Source organism: Rhinolophus sinicus, linkage group LG09, assembly GCF_036562045.2.
Source record: "Rhinolophus sinicus isolate RSC01 linkage group LG09, ASM3656204v1, whole genome shotgun sequence".
NCBI classification, from domain to species: Eukaryota; Metazoa; Chordata; class Mammalia; order Chiroptera; family Rhinolophidae; genus Rhinolophus; species Rhinolophus sinicus.
Window position 1 is genome coordinate 33,434,015 of NC_133758.1, and position 19,955 is coordinate 33,453,969.

A 19,955-nucleotide genomic window follows, 5' to 3' on the forward strand; every position below is an offset into this window, starting at 1 on the left:
CATATAATTCAAACAAAATAACCCCCTTTGGTCTGAACTATCCAAATAACTATGACTAAATTGGTTGTTCTTTGTTTGCTTCCTTTTGGAAACTGGGATCAGTACAAAACGTGGATGAAAAGGGAATTAAATTATCCAAACAATTGTCTCAATTTTCTACCCGGAGACAGTCAGTGCTGACCCTTAAAATAGATAATAAGAAGTTCTGTGAAAGTGTTTTTCCCAAAAATAAGAACCATAGCTCCTGTCATTTTACTGTTATAGCATAACTTCTTTTTAAATTTTATGTATTTATAAGTATTGCTATTATTCACATGTTTACTTTAAGCTGATATCAGCCAAAACCTGTATTTGCAGTGTCACTACTTCCCATCAGCAGAAAGCAAAGCTAGCACATTAATTTCTAAGTGCTTGTCTAGGCGGAGAAAAACGGCTCAGACATGAGATGTGAGAGAGGACATTTTCTAATGTGTGTGACTTGGATTCAGTCTAAAATGTAAACCAAAGAATCACCAATTAATATGAAACTAATTAAGTTCTTACATGTAGAAATGAAGTAGCTGAAACAAAATCAACTACCTAAAAATATTAGAAAATTCTTAAAAGTATTTGTGACCATAGTTGACGTGAACTAAACTATCAACTACCTTGTCTAATATTGACAGAACTACACCTAACAGCTACAGAGTTGCTCTCTTGAACTGCATTATTCAAATTTCTTTTCAAATTCGTGTTGACTCATGAAAGTTGAGTCAAAGATGTCGACTCATTAAAAAAAAAATCTAATAAAAGAATCATATTCATGTTATCTGACTGCAATAGAAGTAAAGTAGAAATCGCAAACAAGATATCTTGGTGTATTAGGCTACATCAAAATACCACAGATTCAGTGGATTAAACAACAGAAATTTTATTTTATTTTCTCCCAGTTCTGGAGGCTGGAAGTTTAAGATCAAGGTGCTAGCAGCTTTGGTTTCCGGTGAGTGCTTTCTTCCTGGTTTGTAGATGGCCACTTTTCTGCTTTGTCTTCACATGGTTTTTCCTCAATGGATACATGAGGAGAGTGAGAGTGAAAGAGCAAAAGAGAGAGCTCTCCCATCCAAGTACTAACCAGGCCGGACCCTGCTTAGCTTCCGAGATCAGACGAGATCTTACCATTTGCAACAACATGGATGGACCTAGAGAACATTAGGTTAAGTGAAATAAGTCAGAAAGAGAAAGACAAATACCATATGATCTCACTTATATGTGGAATCTGAAGAAAAGAATAAGTGAATGAACTAATCAGAGACAGTTTTGGAAACATGGAGGAAAAACTGAGGGTTGCTAGAGGGGCGCGGGGGTGGGGACAAGGGGAAGGTGAGAGGTTTAGAAAATAGTCGGTAACCACAAGATGGTCATGGGGTTTTGAAAATTAATTTGGGGAACGTACAGAGGGATAGTGGATGGGGGGAGGGGGGTTCACAGAGTGTGAGGGATATAAATGATAAACGTATAAGTTTTGCTTTGTCTTGTGCACCTGAAACTAATAAAATAATAAAATAAATAAATAATAAAATAAATAAATAAATAAATAAATAAATAAATAAGAGAGAGAGCTCTCTGGGGTCTCTTCTTATAAGAACACGAATCCTACTGGATCAGGGCCTCACTCACCCTTAGGACCCTATTTAACCTTAATTACTTCCTTAGAGCCTCGTCTGCAGACAACTATACTGGGGGTTAGGGATTCAACATATGAATTGGGGGTGGGGGGGTCCACAAACATTCAGTCCATAAAACTTGGAAAACCTCAAATATTTAGAAGATAGACAACAAATTTTGAAGTAATCTGTGAGTCAAATAAGAAAAGTAACGGGAAAATAGAAAATATTTCAAACTGAATGACAATGAAAATACAAGATATTCATTTGGAGGGAATGAAACTAAGACAGTGCTCAGAGAAAAATTTATAGCTTTAAATTCTTTTTTTCCTTGATAACCACCAGAAAAAAATCATTTAATGAAATAAAGGGTTTCTTTGTTTTTTTTTTTTTTAATAACATAAACATTGAAAGTATAAAATGCTACATTTCCAAAAATATGTATTTTTTCTGCACCAGCACCCTTGTATTGTAAAAGTATCTACTTTTTGATCATTTGTTTCAATGCACTACACTTTTCCTACAATTCCATTCCATCTATACAGCAAAAAGGCAAGCATGGTTTTTATATCCTTAATAATTTTTTTTTATACAGGGAGAGGTAAAAAAAATTTGAACAGTTTGCCCACTAATGTGACACATAATGCATGTACCTTGTTCTTGTATATTTTTTAAGGAGGTATAAAATAAAGTTTCCGTAATTTTAACTCAGATATTTCTGTTTTAAAATAGCGTTGCAGTTTTGTTCTTTGCATTACTTTTCAAAATTCCTTATTAAGTTTTTCTCTCATGGTACACTTCTAATACTTTGAATTTTGGCAGGCAAAATTTAAAAAGCTGCAACTTCTGCCCTTTGAGGTCACTGTAGTAACTAAACAGCATATCACATTTTGAATATTTTTTGAAATCGCTTCACCAATGACATCTCTGACCAAAGGTTCATGCATGATACATCCATCATCACACATACATTCAGAGAGCTTTGACTCGCTATGAGAAGAAGATTCCCAGGAGTCTCTCATGGTAACTGCCTCTGTCATGGAGTAGTTAAAGGCCATCTGTCTCCCCTTCTGAAGTGAGGCCTTCTTACTGTTCTCTTAGGGTGAGACATTAAAAGATGATTAGTGCTGTGGGATGAATTGGGCCTTACGGCTTTATTAGTATTCAGTGCAGTCTCTAGAACCACTTTCACCCAAACAGGAAAAAAAAAAAAGAACCAAAAGCTAAGTTAGAGGACAACAATTTCTTTGTCTTTTGTTTGGTTAGATGGTAAGACCTAAGGAGAAGTGCCTCAGCTTGCTCAACTGACAACAGGCAAGCAAAGGTGATGAGCAGTAAACTGATCAGCAGGTAGGCATGGTCAGGTCATCACTGGCTGAAGAGTTCAGAGGTAAGAAGGTCATAGGTTAGCTGCTGGTGGCAGCTCAGTCTGCAGTCACATCCTTTGGTAAGGATGGACATGCATATTGTGCCTTGGAACTTTAGTAGCCACCACACCTAATACACCACTAGGTTTCACAGGATACTCAAAGATTGATGTAGTTGGTTGCAATGTGTAGGGATATTCATAGGGTGTGTAGATTAAACCAGCTTCCATCCCTGGAGGAACTATTGCAGCAGTTGGGTGAGGAGTTCTGCTTGGCGTGACTGCAGTCTGTATTTGTCTGATCAAAGGCATTATGGTAGCGCCAGCTGGCGTAGGCGTACACAGTGCAGCTGGTGGGAAAACAGGTGCAGGCCCAGTAATAATGCTTGGAGCAGACTGGGCTGTTGCTGCAAGAGAAAAGACAAGGGCTGATGAGTTAATGTTGGCATTTCTGGAGGTGGGTGCCATTCAGAATTGTGGCTCCATCAGCTGCATCTTCTTCAGGCTGTCTTCTCCCCCTGTGGCAGGTACCAGTGATTTCTTCTCTTCCTCCATGGCTCTCTTCAGTTGAGATGCTCCAAATTGGGCTTGCCTCTATTTTGCTCCTCATTCTTTTTAATCCCTCATTGAAATCTTGGCTTCTGACCATTATTTTACATCCTGTTTCTGCTTCAAGTTGTTTAACTCTAAGTCCTGTAGGTCCAAGGATTCTCCCAACAAAATTAAAATCTAGGTATTCTTTTACAAGCACAAAAAGTTTCTCTTATAACTGAACAATAGGTTTCACAGCATCAGGCAATTCTGCATTCTTTTTCTCTGTACTGCCATTTAATGTGTCATTGTACCTGTCTTTCTGTACTCTGCAAATTTCAGTCTCGAAGTGGCTTCTTCTATATATCCTTAGTTGTAGGACTTCAGTTTAGCTGAAGTTGTAGGACTTCAGGTGATTCTCAATGATGGTTGTTCTATAATTTAGTTGTAATTTTGAGGTGATTATGAGAGGATGCAAGCACAGCATTTACCTCCCCTGCCATCTTTACCAGAATACTTAAATTCTTATATTAAATAGAAGAAAGGTTTAGCATCAATGATCTAAGATTTCACCTTAATAATTTTAAAAAATGAAGAGCAAAATAAACCCCAAAATTGTAGAAGGGAGGAAATAAACCTAAGAGCAGAAATCAATGTAGTACAAAACCCTAAATGATAGAAAAAATTAATAAATGTGAAAGCTGATTTTACTTTATTCATTAGTCAAACCTTAGAAAACAAATTAAAGAGAAAGAAAGGAAATAACACAGATTATCAGTAACAGGAATGATACAGGAATTATCATCACAGATCCTATAGAAATTAACATAATAAGAAGATATTATTAAAACATTTGCCAATAAATTTGAAAAATTAGATAAAATGGACAAGTTCCTATAAAACTATAACTTACCAAAATTGGCATAGCTGAAACTGCATAGTCTTATATCTATTAAATATACTGATTTTCAAATAAAAAACTTTTCCATGAGGAAAACCTCAGTTTCAATGGTGAATCCTCACATATTTGAGGAAGAAATACCACCAATGTTACATAAACTCTTTCAGAAACAAAGAAGGAAAGAACAATTACCAATTTGTTTTATGTAACCAACATTATATTATTTTTAAAATATAACAAATATATTATAAAAATAAAATTGTTTTTCATAAACACAGATGCAAAATTTCTTAATAAAATTTTAGTAAATCAAATCCAACAATATAAAAAAGGATAATATATCATAATCAAGTAGGGTTTTACCCTGGAATGCAAATTGGTATAACATTTGAAAATCAATCAGTATAATTCATCATATTAACTGAATAGAAATAAAAGTAATGTGATTTCAATAGGTGCAGAAAAAAATTAGACAAATTTCAATAGATGTAAACTTCAGTTAACATCTGAATCATGAACATAATCAATGTGAAATACTGAATGTTTTCCTAAAGTTCGGGGCCAACTAAAGAACACCCTTTTTGATTACTTTTATTCAATCTTGTAATGGAGGTCTTAGTCATTGCAAAAAGGAAACGAAAACAATGCATAAAAATCAGAAAGTTCTAATGCTATCTATATTTGCAGATTATGTGATTATTTACTTATAAAATGCCAGAAAAAAACTGCTAGAAATAATGAAAAAACTTAGCAAGGTCATAAGATACAAGGTCAATATACAAAAGTCAATTATATTTTTATATACTAGTAGCAAACAGTTGGACATTGTTTAAAAAAAATTCAATTTACAGTATTACTACAAAACATTAAATACCTAGGAATAAATTTAACAAAAGATGTGCAAGACCTCCTCACTGAAAAGTACAGAACATTGCTGAGAGAAATTTAAGACCTAAATAAATGGTGAAATACAGTATGTTCATGGATTACAACACTCAATATTATTAAAATCTAAAATTTCCCCAGCTTGATCTGTAGATGGAACACAATCCCAATCACCATTCGAGTGGGGTTATTTTTGTAGAAATTGATGAGCTCAATCTAGAGATTATTTTAAAATGTGACCTAGAGTAGCCAAATTAATTTTTTTAATGTTGTTAATTCGAGAAATATTTATTCATAGGTGCTATGGGACAGAGTAATTTTAAAACAAGAAGAACAAACTTGGAGGACTTAAATGATCTGATTTCAAGACTTACTATAAAGCTATAGTAATCAAGATGGTACAGTATTGGCATAAAGATAGACATAAATCAATGGAACAGAATAAAGAATCCAGAATTAGACCCACAGATATATGGTAAATCAATTCTCTGCAAAGGTGCTAAATATTCAAATATATTGACATAAAGTAATTCATTTTTTTATTATCTTTTTAATGTCTCTAGCATTTTTTGTTCTCTTTTTCATGCCTGTATTTGTACCTTTGACCTGTTTTGTTGTTTAAAAATTCCAAAAATAAACATTTGCTTTGTTAAATTGTCTCTATTGTACATTTGTTTTAGTCTCTATACTTGTAATTTTTGACCTAACATACGATTGATTTGAATAATTGTTCCATGTGCATTTGAAAATAATGTGTATTCTGCAGTCGTTGAATGTACTATATTTTATATATCACAATTAGGTTCATTTTATTAATTGTATTATTCAGATATTAAATATTTTTAATGATTCTATCTTTTTCTGCTTGTTTTATCAACTATTAAAAAGATTTGTCCGTTTTTTGTTTTAATTCTTTTAGTTTTAGCTTTATATATTATTAGGCAAACAATTTTACTTTATTTCTAAAGTAAACTAAGTGTTATTTTATTTTAATGAACACTCACATGAGAGCTACCTTCTTATTTATTGATTTTATTTTTTAATAAATTAAAATTGTATTTATAATTTTTAAGTGTATTATTGTTGAATATAGGTACAATCTTGTACAGCAGATCTCTAGAGCATATTCATCTTGCTTGACTGAAACTTTGTGCCCATTGATTAGCAACTCCCCATTTTTTTCTCCTCTCAGCCTCTGGCAACCACCATTCACTCTTTGATTCTATAAATTTGACAATTTTAGATACTTCATGTAAGCAGAATCATGCATATTTGTCATTCTGTGATTGGCTTGTTTCACTTAGCATAACGTGCTCAAGCTTAATTCATGTTGTTGTATATTGCACAATTTCTTTCTTTTTAAAGCCAAATCATATTATATTGTATGTATAAGTGACAGTTTCTTTATCCTCTCATCTGTCAATGAACATTTAGGTTGTTTCCACTTTATGGCTATTGTGAATAATGCTGTAATGAAATTGGAGTGCTAATATTTCTTCAAGATGCTGATTTGAAATCTCTTGAATACATTTCCAGAGTAAGAGTTTTGGATCATACTATAGTTCTATTTTTAAAATTCTTGAGGAACTTTCATATTTTTTTTATAGTAACTGCACCATTTTGCATTCCCACCAGCAATGTAGAAGGGTTCCAACTTCTCCACATCGTTGCTAACACTTGTGTTTTGTTTTCCCTCTAATAGACATCCTGACAGGTGTGAGGTGTTATCTCACCGTGGTTTTGATTTGCATTTTCCTGATGATTTATGATGTGGAGCAATTTTTCATATGCCTGTTGATCATTTGTATTTTTTAGGAGAAATGTCTATTCATGTCCTTAGCCTATTATATTAGTTATTAGTTTCTTTGCTATTGAATTATAGAAGTTCCTTATATATTTTGGAGATTAACCCTTTATCATATATATGATTTGCAAATATTTTCATCCATTCTGTATGTTGCCTTTTCACTCTATTGATTGTTTCCTTTGCTGTAGAACTTTGCAGCTGAAACTATTTGAAAAGAATCTCAAAATAAATCTCTTTTTTCTGCTTGAATCTGGAGTAGCTATGCCTTTGTAATGATTTTTCTTCCTCTGTATTCTACATTTCTCTCTTATTACCCTCTCTTCCTACTCTGCTTCACAATTCTGGGGAAAGATCGTGCGGGAGATATTAGTGAACTAGTCTTTTGTCTTAAAGGGTTAAGTATGGTTCAGAACCATGGAGAGCAGCCCATATGGTTCAAACTTCTAAGTGATGACCTGATTATGGCAGGTCTTTATCGGCTCTGTTCTAAATCCTAGAGTTTAGTGCAGTGCCTACCATATAAAAAGTATTCAATTAATGTTTGTTGACTGAAAGGAAATGATATGAATTCTCTATAGTGGAATCAGTTCATCCAGGACTATGAACACTTTTGTAGCTCTTGATACATGCCACCAAATTACTTTTCAAAAGTGGGACATTAATTTACACAACCACCAAGTAAAACTTCTTTAATTTTTCTCTTTATATCCTTCACTTATTTATCTTTTTTACTGTAGTTGACATATTAGTTTCAGGTATACATCTTAGTGATTCAACATTTATATTCCTTATGAAGTGATCACCACAATAATTCTAATAACCATCTGTCACCATATAGAGTTATGATAATATTGACTATTTTCCCTATGCTGTACATTACATCTACATGACTCATTTTTTATAACTGGTGGTTTGTACCTTTTATTCTCCTTCACATTTTTCACCCATTACCCCACTTCCCTGCCTTCTGGCAATCATCAGTTTTTTTCTCTGTATCTATGAGTCTGTTTGTTTCATTTGTTCATTTGTTTTTTTAGTCCACATTTAAGTGAAATAATATGGTATTTGTCTTTTTTTGTCTGACTTATTTCACTTAGTGTATTGCTGTCTAGCTCCATCCATGTTGTCACCAATGACAAGATTTCATTCTTTTTTATGGCTTGGTAGTATTCCATTGTATATATACCACATCTTCTTTAGCCGTTCATCTGTCGATGGACACCTAGGTTGCTTCCATATCTTGGCTATTGTAAATAATGATGCAATAAACATGGGAATGCATATATTTAAATTAGTTTTTGTTTTCTTTGGATAAATACCCAGAAATGGAATTGCTGGGTCATATGGTAGTTTTATTTTTAATTTATTGAGGTAACTTCATACTGTTTTCCATTTCACTCACGTGGGTGATAAAATAAGTGCCTATTGGCTCTCACAAAATGTGAAATTCATATGGGGGAGCAGATGCAAAAACAAATGATTATATTACAATTACATCAATTCTATATTAAAGTATGTTATGAGACATGTAGAGGAAGATCTTATTATTAGACTTGAAGGTCAGAGAATTCTACCTCATGAGAATATAAAATTTGAGCTGAATATTGAAAGAATAAGAATTAATCAGGTGAAAAGAGGAAAATGCAGAAGTAGTGGTAGGATTAAAGTAAAGTTTTATACAGGTTTCATTGCCTGCCCTTCCCATAATACTTTTTATAGTATACAACTGTTTATCACTGACCATTGAAGCAAGGATGGACACTTAAAACAACTAATTCTTTTATCTTTAACAGAGGAAATAGTTTATTCCATCATGTAGAATTGAGGTTTGGACATCATATTAAATATGGTGCAAAATGAGTAAAGTGTGTGTGTGTGTGTGTGTGTGTGTGTGTGTGTGTGTGTAAGAAAGAAAAGGAGGAGAGGAGAAAGAGAGAGAGTCTTAGGAAAACGCCTGGACTCCATAAAAGAAAAGAGGCTGAGATGAAAATAACAATAAGAAACCTGATTGAGGAAAGAGCTTCTGGTCTAGCATTTCTTTTTCTGTTTGCATCAAGCCCAGTTGTATGTCAGTTTCTGCCCTTGAATTTTAAGAAAAGTCTATATTGTAACAATTTACTTTCCCCTTATTGTATCTGAGTTATTTTGAGTGGTCTCATTTTTTCTGCAATGAAAGCCTTAAGGAAAATGTATTCTAATTAGAGGGAGTTGATAGAGACATTTACGAAAATTCAAGTGTTTCAGATATGGTTTTCAATATAAATGGAATCAAATGTGGTTCTTTGTGGCTGGCTTCTTTCACTTAGTATGTTTTCAAGGTTCATCCACGTTGTAGTGTGTATCAGTACTTCATTTCTTGTTATTGCCAAATAATATTCTATTGCATGGCTATATCATATTTTATTTATTCCTTTATGAGTTGATGAACATTTGGATGAACAATACTGTTGTTACCAACATTTGTGTGCAAGCTTTTATGTGGGCATACAAGGTCTGACAATTAAGTTCGTGAACTTGCTGCAACAATGTTGCTAACCTTTTTTGATATCAGAGGGATTGTTCATTATGAATTTTTACCGAGTGGACAAACAGTTAACCAAGTTTACTATTTGGAAGTGCTGAAAAGGCTGCAGGAAAAAGTTAGATGACCTGAACTTTTCGCCAACAATTCATGGCTCTTGCATTGTGACAATGCACCAGTTCACACAGCACTGTCTGTGAGGGAGTTTTTAGCCAGTAAACAAATAACTGTATTGGAACACCTTCCCTACTCACCTAATCTGGCCCCCAATTACTTCTTTCTTTACCTGAAGATAAAGGAGATATTGAAAGGAAGATATTTTGATGACATTCAGAACATCAAGGGTAATACGACGAGAGCTCTGATGGCCATTCCAGGAAAAGAGTTCCAAAATTGCTTTGAAGGGTGGACTAGGCACTGGCATAGGTGCATAGCTTCCCAAGGGGTGTACTTTGATGGTGACCTTAGTGATATTCAGCGATGAGGTATGTAGCACTTTTTCTAGGATTAGTTGGCAAACTTAATTGTCTGACCTCGTATGTTTTCATTCTCTTAGGAGTAAAATTGCTGCATCGTCTGGTAACTATGTTTAACAGCACGAGAAACTCTATGTTTAACAGTTTGGAAAACAGCTGCACCCCTTTACACTTCCACCAGCAGTATGAAAGTTCAAATTTCTCTACATCCTTGTCAAACTTCTTATTCTCTGTCTTGTTGAATATAGCAATCCTAGTGGGTGTGAAGTGATATTTTACTATGGTTTTTGTTTCCCTGATAGTTAATGATGTTGAACATCTTTCATGTACTTATTGCCTATTTGTATATATTTTTTTGGAGAACGTTTTGTTCATATCCTTTGCCCACATTTTTTGTTTGTTTAACTTTGAGGGTATTTCAATGTTTATTGGCCATTCAAAGTTTTTCTCTTCTGTGAAGTGACTTTCTGTCACTTGCCTATTTTTCAGCTGTTTTGTTTGCCTGACGTGGTTTGCACTTTTTGAATCTTATTTAATAAATCTGTCCCTACTTCTTTTGTGAAAGGGAAGCAGTTTAGTGTAGTGGTTCAAGACAGGGACTCAAGAGGCCGATCACTTGAGTTCAAATCACAGTTCTTCTATTTAGTGGCTCTGTGGACTGGAGAAATTTAGTAGCTCAGTTTCCTCATGTATAACATGGGAATGATACTAATAGTATCTAGTTCACAGGGTTGTTAAGAAGACTAAATGAGTTAGCATATTTAAAATGCTTAAAACCATAATAGGCACATAATAAGCATGTCATTATTTGCATCTTTATTCTATCTGACCTGATTTTTTAAATGCTGTGACAGAAAACAAATTGGACTTTTGCTCCATAGAGACAACCAATAATTAAAGCAGGATTTATTGAATAATCTGTCCTTCCTATGTTGCTTTGTTCATGTTTCAAGTTGGTCTATCTTGTAGCTCTCTATCCTATTCCATTAGCTCCATTTGTCTACCCCTGTCTTTTAGTAATTGTATTGTAACTTCAATAGGTCTTGCTTGCTAGTAGGATAAATCCCTGTACTTTTTAAAATCCATCTTCAAAATTATGTTAATTATTCTTAGAACTTTGCTCTTAAATATGGATTTTCGAATTAGTTTGTCAAATTCTGTAAAATCTCTGTGGGTATTTTGATTAGAATTACATTGAATCTCTAGATTAATTATGGCAAAAACTGACATCTTTATGGTGACTCTCCCACTTTCAGTTAGGATTTTTTCACATTTATGTCTAGCTGACAAAAATCCAAGTTGAATGACAATGTCTTAGCTATACGAGAAGCTGAAATTTTGAGTTCTGCCTTCTACTTTTGGGAGGGCATTAAAGAGAAGATGGACAGCCACATAAATATGATGAAGGCATACTATATATTTAGCCTACTATGTCATTTCTAAGTAAGTACAGAGTATAGAGTAGGCCTCGCTGTCCGTGGTTTTGCTTTCTGTAGTTTCAGTTACCCACAGTCAACTGCAGTCCAAAAATATAAAATGGAAAATTCCAGAAGTAACCAATCAATACGTTTTAAACTGCGCCCCATTCTGAGTAATGTGATAAAATCTCACACTGTCCCACTCTGTCCTGCTTGAAAAGTGAACCATCCCTTTGTCCAGTGTTAGTCAGTTAGTAGCTTCTTGGTTATCAGCTCGACTGTTGTAGTATTCCTGTGCTTGTTCAAGTAACTCTTATAGCAGCCTAGTGCTATGTCACAATGCCTATGTCATTCACCTTACTTCATTGCATCACGTAGGCATTGTATCATCTCATATCATCACAAGAGGGGTGAGTGCAATACAATACAATAAGATATTTGAGAGAGACCACATTCATATAACTTTTATTAGTATATTGTTATATTTTATTATTTATTATTGTTAATCTCTTACTGTGCTTAATTTATAAATTAAATGTTATCATAGGTATGTATGTTGTCACATCCTGCGTAACACGGGCAGTGAGAGAACGAGAAGGGGCGGCAAAGGGTTAAGAAAAAAACAGAAGTCAAAAGATTTATGCACTAGGGTCCAAGGGTCTCACAGCCTCAAAGGACTGAGAGCCCCAAATTGGGCCACTTTGTGGCTTTTATTGATGTTCACACAAGGAAGTAACATTGTTTTTTCCACGGTCTGTGAATTTCATACATTATACCAGGAAACTGATTCAAACTAATCCACCTTGCCTGCAAGCAATGGAACCGTAAGTCTCAGGATGTACCTCCCCAAGGGACAAAACCTTTATGCTGAAACTTACTGATACGAATAGATGGAGAACTGTTATCACATCATTGAATCTCTTCCCAAGCAGGTTATGGGAAGGAATATAGCCACAGAGGCAGAAGCTCTCCTTAGCCGGGGGAAGGTGGGGGTCTATGCCCACCTCTATCAACCCCGTGGGTTCTCCTGATGGTCCCCACACAGCTGCGCCCGGTTTAGGTTGTTCCCCCCGTGGAGAATCTTACCTGTCATTAGCTAACCAGCCATCCTTTGGGGCCAAACAGGGAGACATAAGGTGTAAGCACAAAGGTGAAGCAAAGTCCCTGAAAGGATTAGTCTCACAGACTCTCCTTTCTTTAGGGATAGGTACGAGGGGACAGACGAATAGGCTGCTGCGTGACAACAGTATGCATAGAACAAAACATGGCATATGTACAGGGTTTGGTGCTATCCATGGTTTCAGGCATCCACTGGGGGTCTTGGAACATATCCCCCAATGTTAGATCTTGATTGACATGCTTTTTTTTGCACGAGGAGGAATGGGTGATTTCCACTGAGAACTACAAACCTTGGTCTCAGGATCATAACCAAGTTTCATCTCCTGTGATGACACATCTTAAAAAGCTGGAATCTGAAGTGGCACAATAACGCAACTCCAACGAAATTGACAAACGCTGTTGTATTTGTTAGACAGTCAAAACGTGTGGAACAAATTTACCACTCATTTGCCTCACATTCAAATCTGTTATTAAAATGCTTTGAACAGAACCATAAGAGATGTTCAGATCCTCAGAAATTTCCCTAATAGTCAATTGCCTGTTTGGTCAAATTATTTTGATTACTCTTTCAACATTCTGTTGGGTTTTTGATGTTGAAGGACGTCCCGATCGCTCCTCATCTTCAACGATTTATAACCACTACAAAATCACTCATACCGCTTATAAACTGTCTTCATGGTCACTGCAGCATTACCATAAACTAATTTTAACATTTCATGTGTTTCTTTAGCACTTTTTTGCAGTTTGAAACAAAATTTCATGTTAATGAATTGTTCGTGATCCTTGATTAACGGCACACTTTAAAACACACCTTCTCTCAACCATAGCTCACACCCGACTGACTGCACCAAATAAGTTGAAACTTGTCACACATTGTTACTAAGGTTCAATGCGCCACTTCCCATATTGAAGATACCTGCCTCTCTATTGGACGGCACTCAGCAGCAGCAGTCACCATATTTTTTTTATCACACCTATGACAGGGGAATCAGAAGGAGAACAGAGAGAGCAAGGAATTGAAAACCTATTTGAAGAAATATCGATGGAAAAGTTCCCTAACCTGGTAAAGGAAATAGATATACAAGCTCAGAAAGTGCAGAGTCCCAAACAAGATGAACCCAAAGAGGCCCACATCAAGACACATCATAACTAAAATGCCAAAGATTAAAGACAAAGAGAGAATCTTAAGAGCAGCAAGAGAAAAGCAGTTAGTAACCTACAAGGGAGCTCCCATAAGACAGTCAGCTGCTTTTGCAACAGAAACTTTACAAGCCGGAAGGGATTCACAGGAAATAGTCAAAGTGATGAAAAACAAGGAACTACAGCCAAGATTACTCTACCCTACATCTATTATTTAGAATTGAAGGATAGATAAATAGCTCCCCAGACAAGGAAAAGCTAAAGGAATTGATCACCACCAAACTAGTATTATAAGGAATTGTAGAGGGACATCTTTAAAACAAAGAAGAAAAAAAAGATAAAAAATATGAATAAAATCACAATAACTACATACCTGTCAATAATTACTTTAAATGTAAATGGATTAAATGCTCCAATCAAAAGACATAGGAGGCTGAATGGATAAGAAGACAAAACTCTTACATATGCTGCCTAAAAGAGACTCTCTTCAGATCAAGACACACAGAGACTGAAAGTAATGGGATAGAAAAATATATTTGATGAAAATGGAAATGAAAAAAAAAAACAAACCTAAAATAGCAATACTTATACCAGAAAAAATAGACTTTAAAACAAAGGCTATAATGAGAGACATAGAAGGACCCAGTAATCCCACTTCTGGGTATTTAACCAAACAAACCCAAAATGCTACTTCAAGGGGACATGCTCATCCATATATTCATTGCAGCATTATTTAAATAAGCCAAGATATGAAGGCAACATGGGCGTCCCTCATGAATGGATAAAGAAGAGGTGGTACATATATACAATGGAATATTACTCAGCCATAAAAAAGAATAAAATCTTGCCATTTGCAACAATGTGGGTGGACTTAGAGGGTATTATGTTGAGTGCAGTAAGTCAGACAGAGAAAGACAGATCCACTATGATTTCACTTATATGTGGAATCCAAAGAACAAAACAAACAAACAAAATGGAAACAGACTCATAGATACAGAGAACATTTTGAGGGCTGCCAAATGGGAGGGGGTTGGGGGTTGGGTGAAAAAGGGGAAGAGATTAAGAAGTAGTTACAAAATAGTCATGGGGATGTAAAGTATAGCATAATGAATATAGTCAATAATATTATAATAACTATATATGTGGTGGTAGATGAGTACTAGATTTATCTGGGTGATCACTACGTAAGTTATATAAATGTCTAATCATTATGTTGTACACCTAAAACTAATATAATATTGTATGTCAACTCTAACTGAAAATTTGACATTATTCAAAAAGAACTGCTTTATTGTTTTTGAAAGCCAATACTCAATAGCACCATCTACTGTTAACATAGTGAATTTTAATAGCAGTGGGAAGAATATTAGACTCAGATCTTCATACGAAAGAAATACAAGAAATAAATACAAGAAATTCTTTAGTCACAACTTTCTAAGCTTACAGATAAAGAATGTGAGACCCAGGGGCTGGCCCGGTGGCTCAGGCGGTTAGAGCTCCATGCTCCTAACTCCGAAGGCCGACGGTTCGATTCCCACATGGGCCAGTGGGCTCTCAACCACAAGCTTGCCAGTTCAACTCCTAGAGTCCCGCAAGGGATGGTGGGCTCCGCCCCCTGCAACTAAGATTGAACACAGCACCTTGAGCTGAGCTGCCTCCCGAATGGCTCAGTTGGTTGGAGTGCAGGCTCTCAACCACAAGGTTGCCAGTTCAATTGCTTGACTCCCGCAAGGGATGGTGGGTAGCGCCCTCTGCAACTAAAATTGAACATGGCACCTTGAGCTGAGCTGCCGCTGAGCTCCCTGAAGGCCCAGTTGGTTGGGGTGCAGGCTTTCAACCACAAGGTTGCCGGTTCAACTCCCGCAAGGGATGGTGGGCTGTGACGCCTGCAACTAGAAAATGGCAACTAGAAAATGGCAACTGGACCTGGAGCTGAGCTGCGCCCTCCACAACTAAGACTGAAAGGGCAACAACTTGAAGCTGAATGTGCCGGCACCCTCCACAACTAAGATTGAAAGGACAACAACTTGACTTGGAAAAAAAAAAAAAAGAGAGAGAATGTGAAACCCAGAAAAGATAAGTAACTTGTCAAAAGTGACAGATTTCTTGCTGAAATGATATATATTATTGCAAACTAAAATTTCTGTAGGCACTTTCAAAGCAAGGAAACATGGAAAAGGAATTTGTCCTAGTGATCAAGTCTATAGGGTTAAACAGCAAGCTGGCTCTGTTTCTGGGTCCAGTGCTATCTTTGAGCAAGGTAATTAACTGCTCTGTGCTTCTGTTTTTACATCTGAAAATTGGCAACACATGTGCTTTTCAGCGTTTGTGTGAGAAGCAGACAATGTAAAGCACCATGCGTGCAATATGATGATCAATACTGGTGACGTTATTTTTATTAAGTGGTGGAACTGCTTTTGAATCCAGGTGTCTTTGACTTCAGTGTCTGTTCTTTAAACTTAACCATGCAGCCATCAGAAAAGAATAGGTATATTATTCATACAGAATAAAAATCCACGAACATTTGATAACACAGTATATCAAAATATAAGCCCACTGATAAGTTTTATGGGAGTTTTTGACTTGGGGAGAGAAGGAAACTGGGTCTTATCTTCAATACTTTGGAAAGAGGCCCTTAGTTGCTTATGTTATTATTTTATCCAGCTTTTTCTCTTTTAGTGATAGACCCTATCCTCTTGGCTTTGAAGGTGAGCATATGGCTAAGTCCTGGCCAATCACAGTATCTCATTTTTCCTGGACACAGTGAATGGTTCAGGGCACATGTGATGCAAAAAGATCCAGTGTCCAGAAGAGTCAGAGAAATGAGATAAGTGTGATATCTTAACCTCATGCAAATACCTTCTGCAAGGTACCTCATTCTTAATAAAGCGTGTTGGAGACTTGACTGTCATCCTATATTCATTCTCCTCCTCTTTACCTACCAACAGATCCCACGAACCTACACTTTCCAGTCTCCTTTGGAGACAGGTATGACCAGTAGACTCACTGGGGCCAGTGGGTGTGGGTGAAATTGTTGAATGCTATTTCTAGAATTTTATCTTAAACCATTAGTTATGTGCTTCTCCATTCTCTTTTCTCCATTCCTGTAGGCTAGAAAGCAAATGTGGCAGGGGCTCAACTTTAACTTTTAGATGAAAAGAATACCTTAGAAAATGAACACCTTACATAGACTAGGAAAGAAATGGATTTTTACAGTGAAAGCACTCACTGGAAACACTATGTGGATGTGGTGTTAGATGTAAAGTCAGTGCAGAAAACAAAAATCCATTTAGGCTCAGCCATAAAATCGAATGACGTACTGATTCATACTACAACATGGAGGAAACCTGAACACATTGTGCTAAGTGATAGAGGTCAGACACAAAGTCACATATTGTATGATTCCAGTTATGTGAAATGCCTAGAATAGGTCAATCTATAGAGTAAATTCGTGATTGTCAGGCGCTAGAGGAGCTACAGAGGTAGAGAATGACTGCTAGTGGGTACCAGGCTTCTTTTGGTGGTGATGAAAGTGTTCTGGACTTAGACAGTAGTAATGGTTGTACAACTTTCCGAATATACTCAAAACCACTGAATTGTATACTTTAAAGGGGTGAATTTATTGGTATGTGAATTATATCTCAAAAAATCCCTTTAGGCTAAATTGCCCCTGAAAGTCCTTTTTAGAGTCTAATACAGCTAGTTTTACCTTTATTGTAAAAAATAAATTGCCTTTTTAACTTTTATTTTGAGTTGAGTACTAGATAACACAGTATGCTTGCATGTAGGAGCACTATTACAAAAAAAATGTAAAATGTATAATTTGAGTCATACATACTTGGTCGTATGAAATTCTCACATTATAAAGTGCAGGGATTGAGATCAGAGGTATTCAAAAGGAAATATAGTGGTATGTACTCCTGGAGGCACAAGAAAAATTTTCAAGAGGTGATTAGGCACAGATGGTTTTAAAGAAATGAATTCCCAGGTCCATCAACTTGCAGGTATTATCCATTCAAAATTTATCTGTGGCTAAAGCTGCTATGTCATTATGTCCTACTATCATGTCCTACATCCCATTTCTCAATTTACAGAAGGCATACCTCTCCCTGTCATAAATTCTTAACATGGTAAAATCCTGACGGTGCCAAACAATCTGACAATTTCAGATACTGGTGTTGGGGACGCCTCTTTTACATCAAGGCACCATAAACCATGATAGTTGCATTTTCCCCTGCCTTATACTTTTGGCATATTAATTCAGAAGGAATTCAAACTAATGAGTGACACTATAGTAAAATTCATTTCATTCACGTCTACTTACTTAGAGGAACAATCTTTAAAAATGAAAGCGAGGAATGGAAGCCAAGTTCAAGATTCCATTGGTACATAAATACTGGCTTCCTGACCTCCATCACTATGAAGTAAGCACCCTAGCAGAGAGTAAAAAAAAAGAAAGCGGCTGCGGAAGACCGACTGGGATGTTTGCAGGCACATCCCTTCCCTGCGACCAAGAAAAATGCAGTAGCATAGGAGTTTCCCATTATATTCTCGTCAATTGCAGGACACACAAAAGCGCACGTATCTGTTCACTGGTTGTCTACATTCGTTGCAGTCCGTTTCTGAAAGCATGGCTGTGTTCAAACGATACACGGCCTGTTCAGACCAGCTCCAAAGACACCTCCAAAGACACCTCCAAGGACCCGGACAGGGGGCGGAGTGGGGCGGGGGCAGCACACGGTCTCCAGTGAGCTCCACAGCGTGGGAGGGCACGGCGAAGGGAGCCGGCAGGAAGTAGCGCGCACAGCCACTTCATTTGCCCACTCTTTGCAGGGAGAGCCTTTGTGGCTCCAGACAGGCCAGGTCGGCGAAGACGAGCGGGCGCCTTCACCACTGTGACGGCACAGACCTCCAGTACTGAGTGACATGTTCGGTAGTCCTCGCACCTCGCTCTGTTTCGCCAAGTACCTGCTTGAGAACCGGGTCTAAAGTCGCGTGCCACCCCGCATGGCTCCGCCCACCCCGCGTAGCCCCGCCCCGCCCAGTTAGGGTTCCACCCATCTTACCACTTCCGGCGCTAGCCTCCCAACCAGCCTCTGTCGCTCTTCACTTCCCTCTCCTGGACTCTGTTTCCCCGCCCCTATCTCTTCCTTTAACGCCGTCACGTGAAGGGCGAGCGCGGGGACTGCCGGGAATAGTACTGCTGGTGGGTCAGGGTTCGGCCTCAATATGGCGGTTCCGGTCGGGCAGTGACCAAGGATTTGCTGTCCCGAGGATTAACTGGCGATTGTCGGCGTCTCCACGTATCACGGTGGAATGTGAGGACGCCGGGGAGAGCGCTGAGGAGCGGCGGTGACAGGGAGGGGTCTGTGGTGTGTGCTCCGGGAGCCGAGGCGGCGGCGTTTGTTCCTTCTATTGGTCTCAAGGCTTCAGTGCGGGGCCCCGCCCGGCCGGGGCAGGCCGGCGGGCGGCGGCAGTAGCTGCTGCAGCCGCAGGATTAGCCTCTGAAGAGTGGGCCGGAGGGCGGGCGCCGCCACTGCCTCTACCACGGCGATGGCCCAGTGTGTACAATCGGTGCAAGAGCTAATCCCGGACTCTTTCGTCCCCTGTGTCGCTGCGCTGTGCAGCGAAGAAGCCGAGCGGCTCACTCGTCTCAATCACCTTAGCTTTGCGGAGTTGCTTAAGCCCTTCTCTCGCCTCACTTCCGAGGGTATGTAGTCTTTTATTCCCTGAGTTTCCGCACAGCCGGGGCCGAGAGAATAAGTTGGGAGCGGGCAGGGAAGAGAAGAGCTATGTTTACACCTCGGAGCCGGTGGAGTGGCGTCTGGGGCTGGGGCTCGGCGGCGTCTTCGGAGGCGGCTGGAGGAGGGGCCATGAGTGAGGTTGTCAAGACAGCGCGGTCCTAATCTCCAGTTTTCTCTAGGCACTTTCTTCCTAGTCCCAAATAAGCCGAACTGTTAGGTAATTACTGTAAGGAAAAGCGTGAGCCCCGTAGAAGGGCATTGAGACAGTTCTCAGCGGCCAAAGGAGAGGGCATTAGAAAGTGGCATGACAGGTAAGGGTAGGAAGATGCTGCCTCTTAAACCGATGAGGTCTTAGTAAAGAAAACAACTAGTCTTTCTCTGGTGTTAAACTGGACTTTGAGTTG

At 37.7% G+C, this 19,955-nt stretch overlaps 1 protein-coding gene and 1 pseudogene across 8 annotated transcripts in view; one reads left to right on the forward strand and one right to left on the reverse strand.

Moving 5' to 3' along the window:
• Positions 1-2,097: 2,097 nt before the first annotated feature.
• On the reverse strand, positions 2,098-12,641 carry LOC109435907 (KH domain-containing RNA-binding protein QKI; annotated as a pseudogene).
• A 6,357-nt stretch (positions 12,642-18,998) lies between these two features.
• Positions 18,999-19,955, forward strand: part of TRAPPC8 (trafficking protein particle complex subunit 8) — a 78,842-nt gene continuing 77,885 nt past the window's right edge. For 5 of the 8 annotated variants that reach the window (XM_074340193.1, XM_074340194.1, XM_019714075.2 and 2 more), the window contains exon 1: positions 19,217-19,517. In XM_074340193.1, coding sequence (XP_074196294.1) covers positions 19,361-19,517 — 157 coding nt within the window. In that variant the 5' untranslated portion in view covers positions 19,217-19,360. Of the gene's footprint in view, positions 19,518-19,955 lie in introns of all 8 variants that reach the window. The other 3 variants (XM_019714079.2, XM_074340195.1, XM_019714076.2) reach the window with 3 other exon arrangements.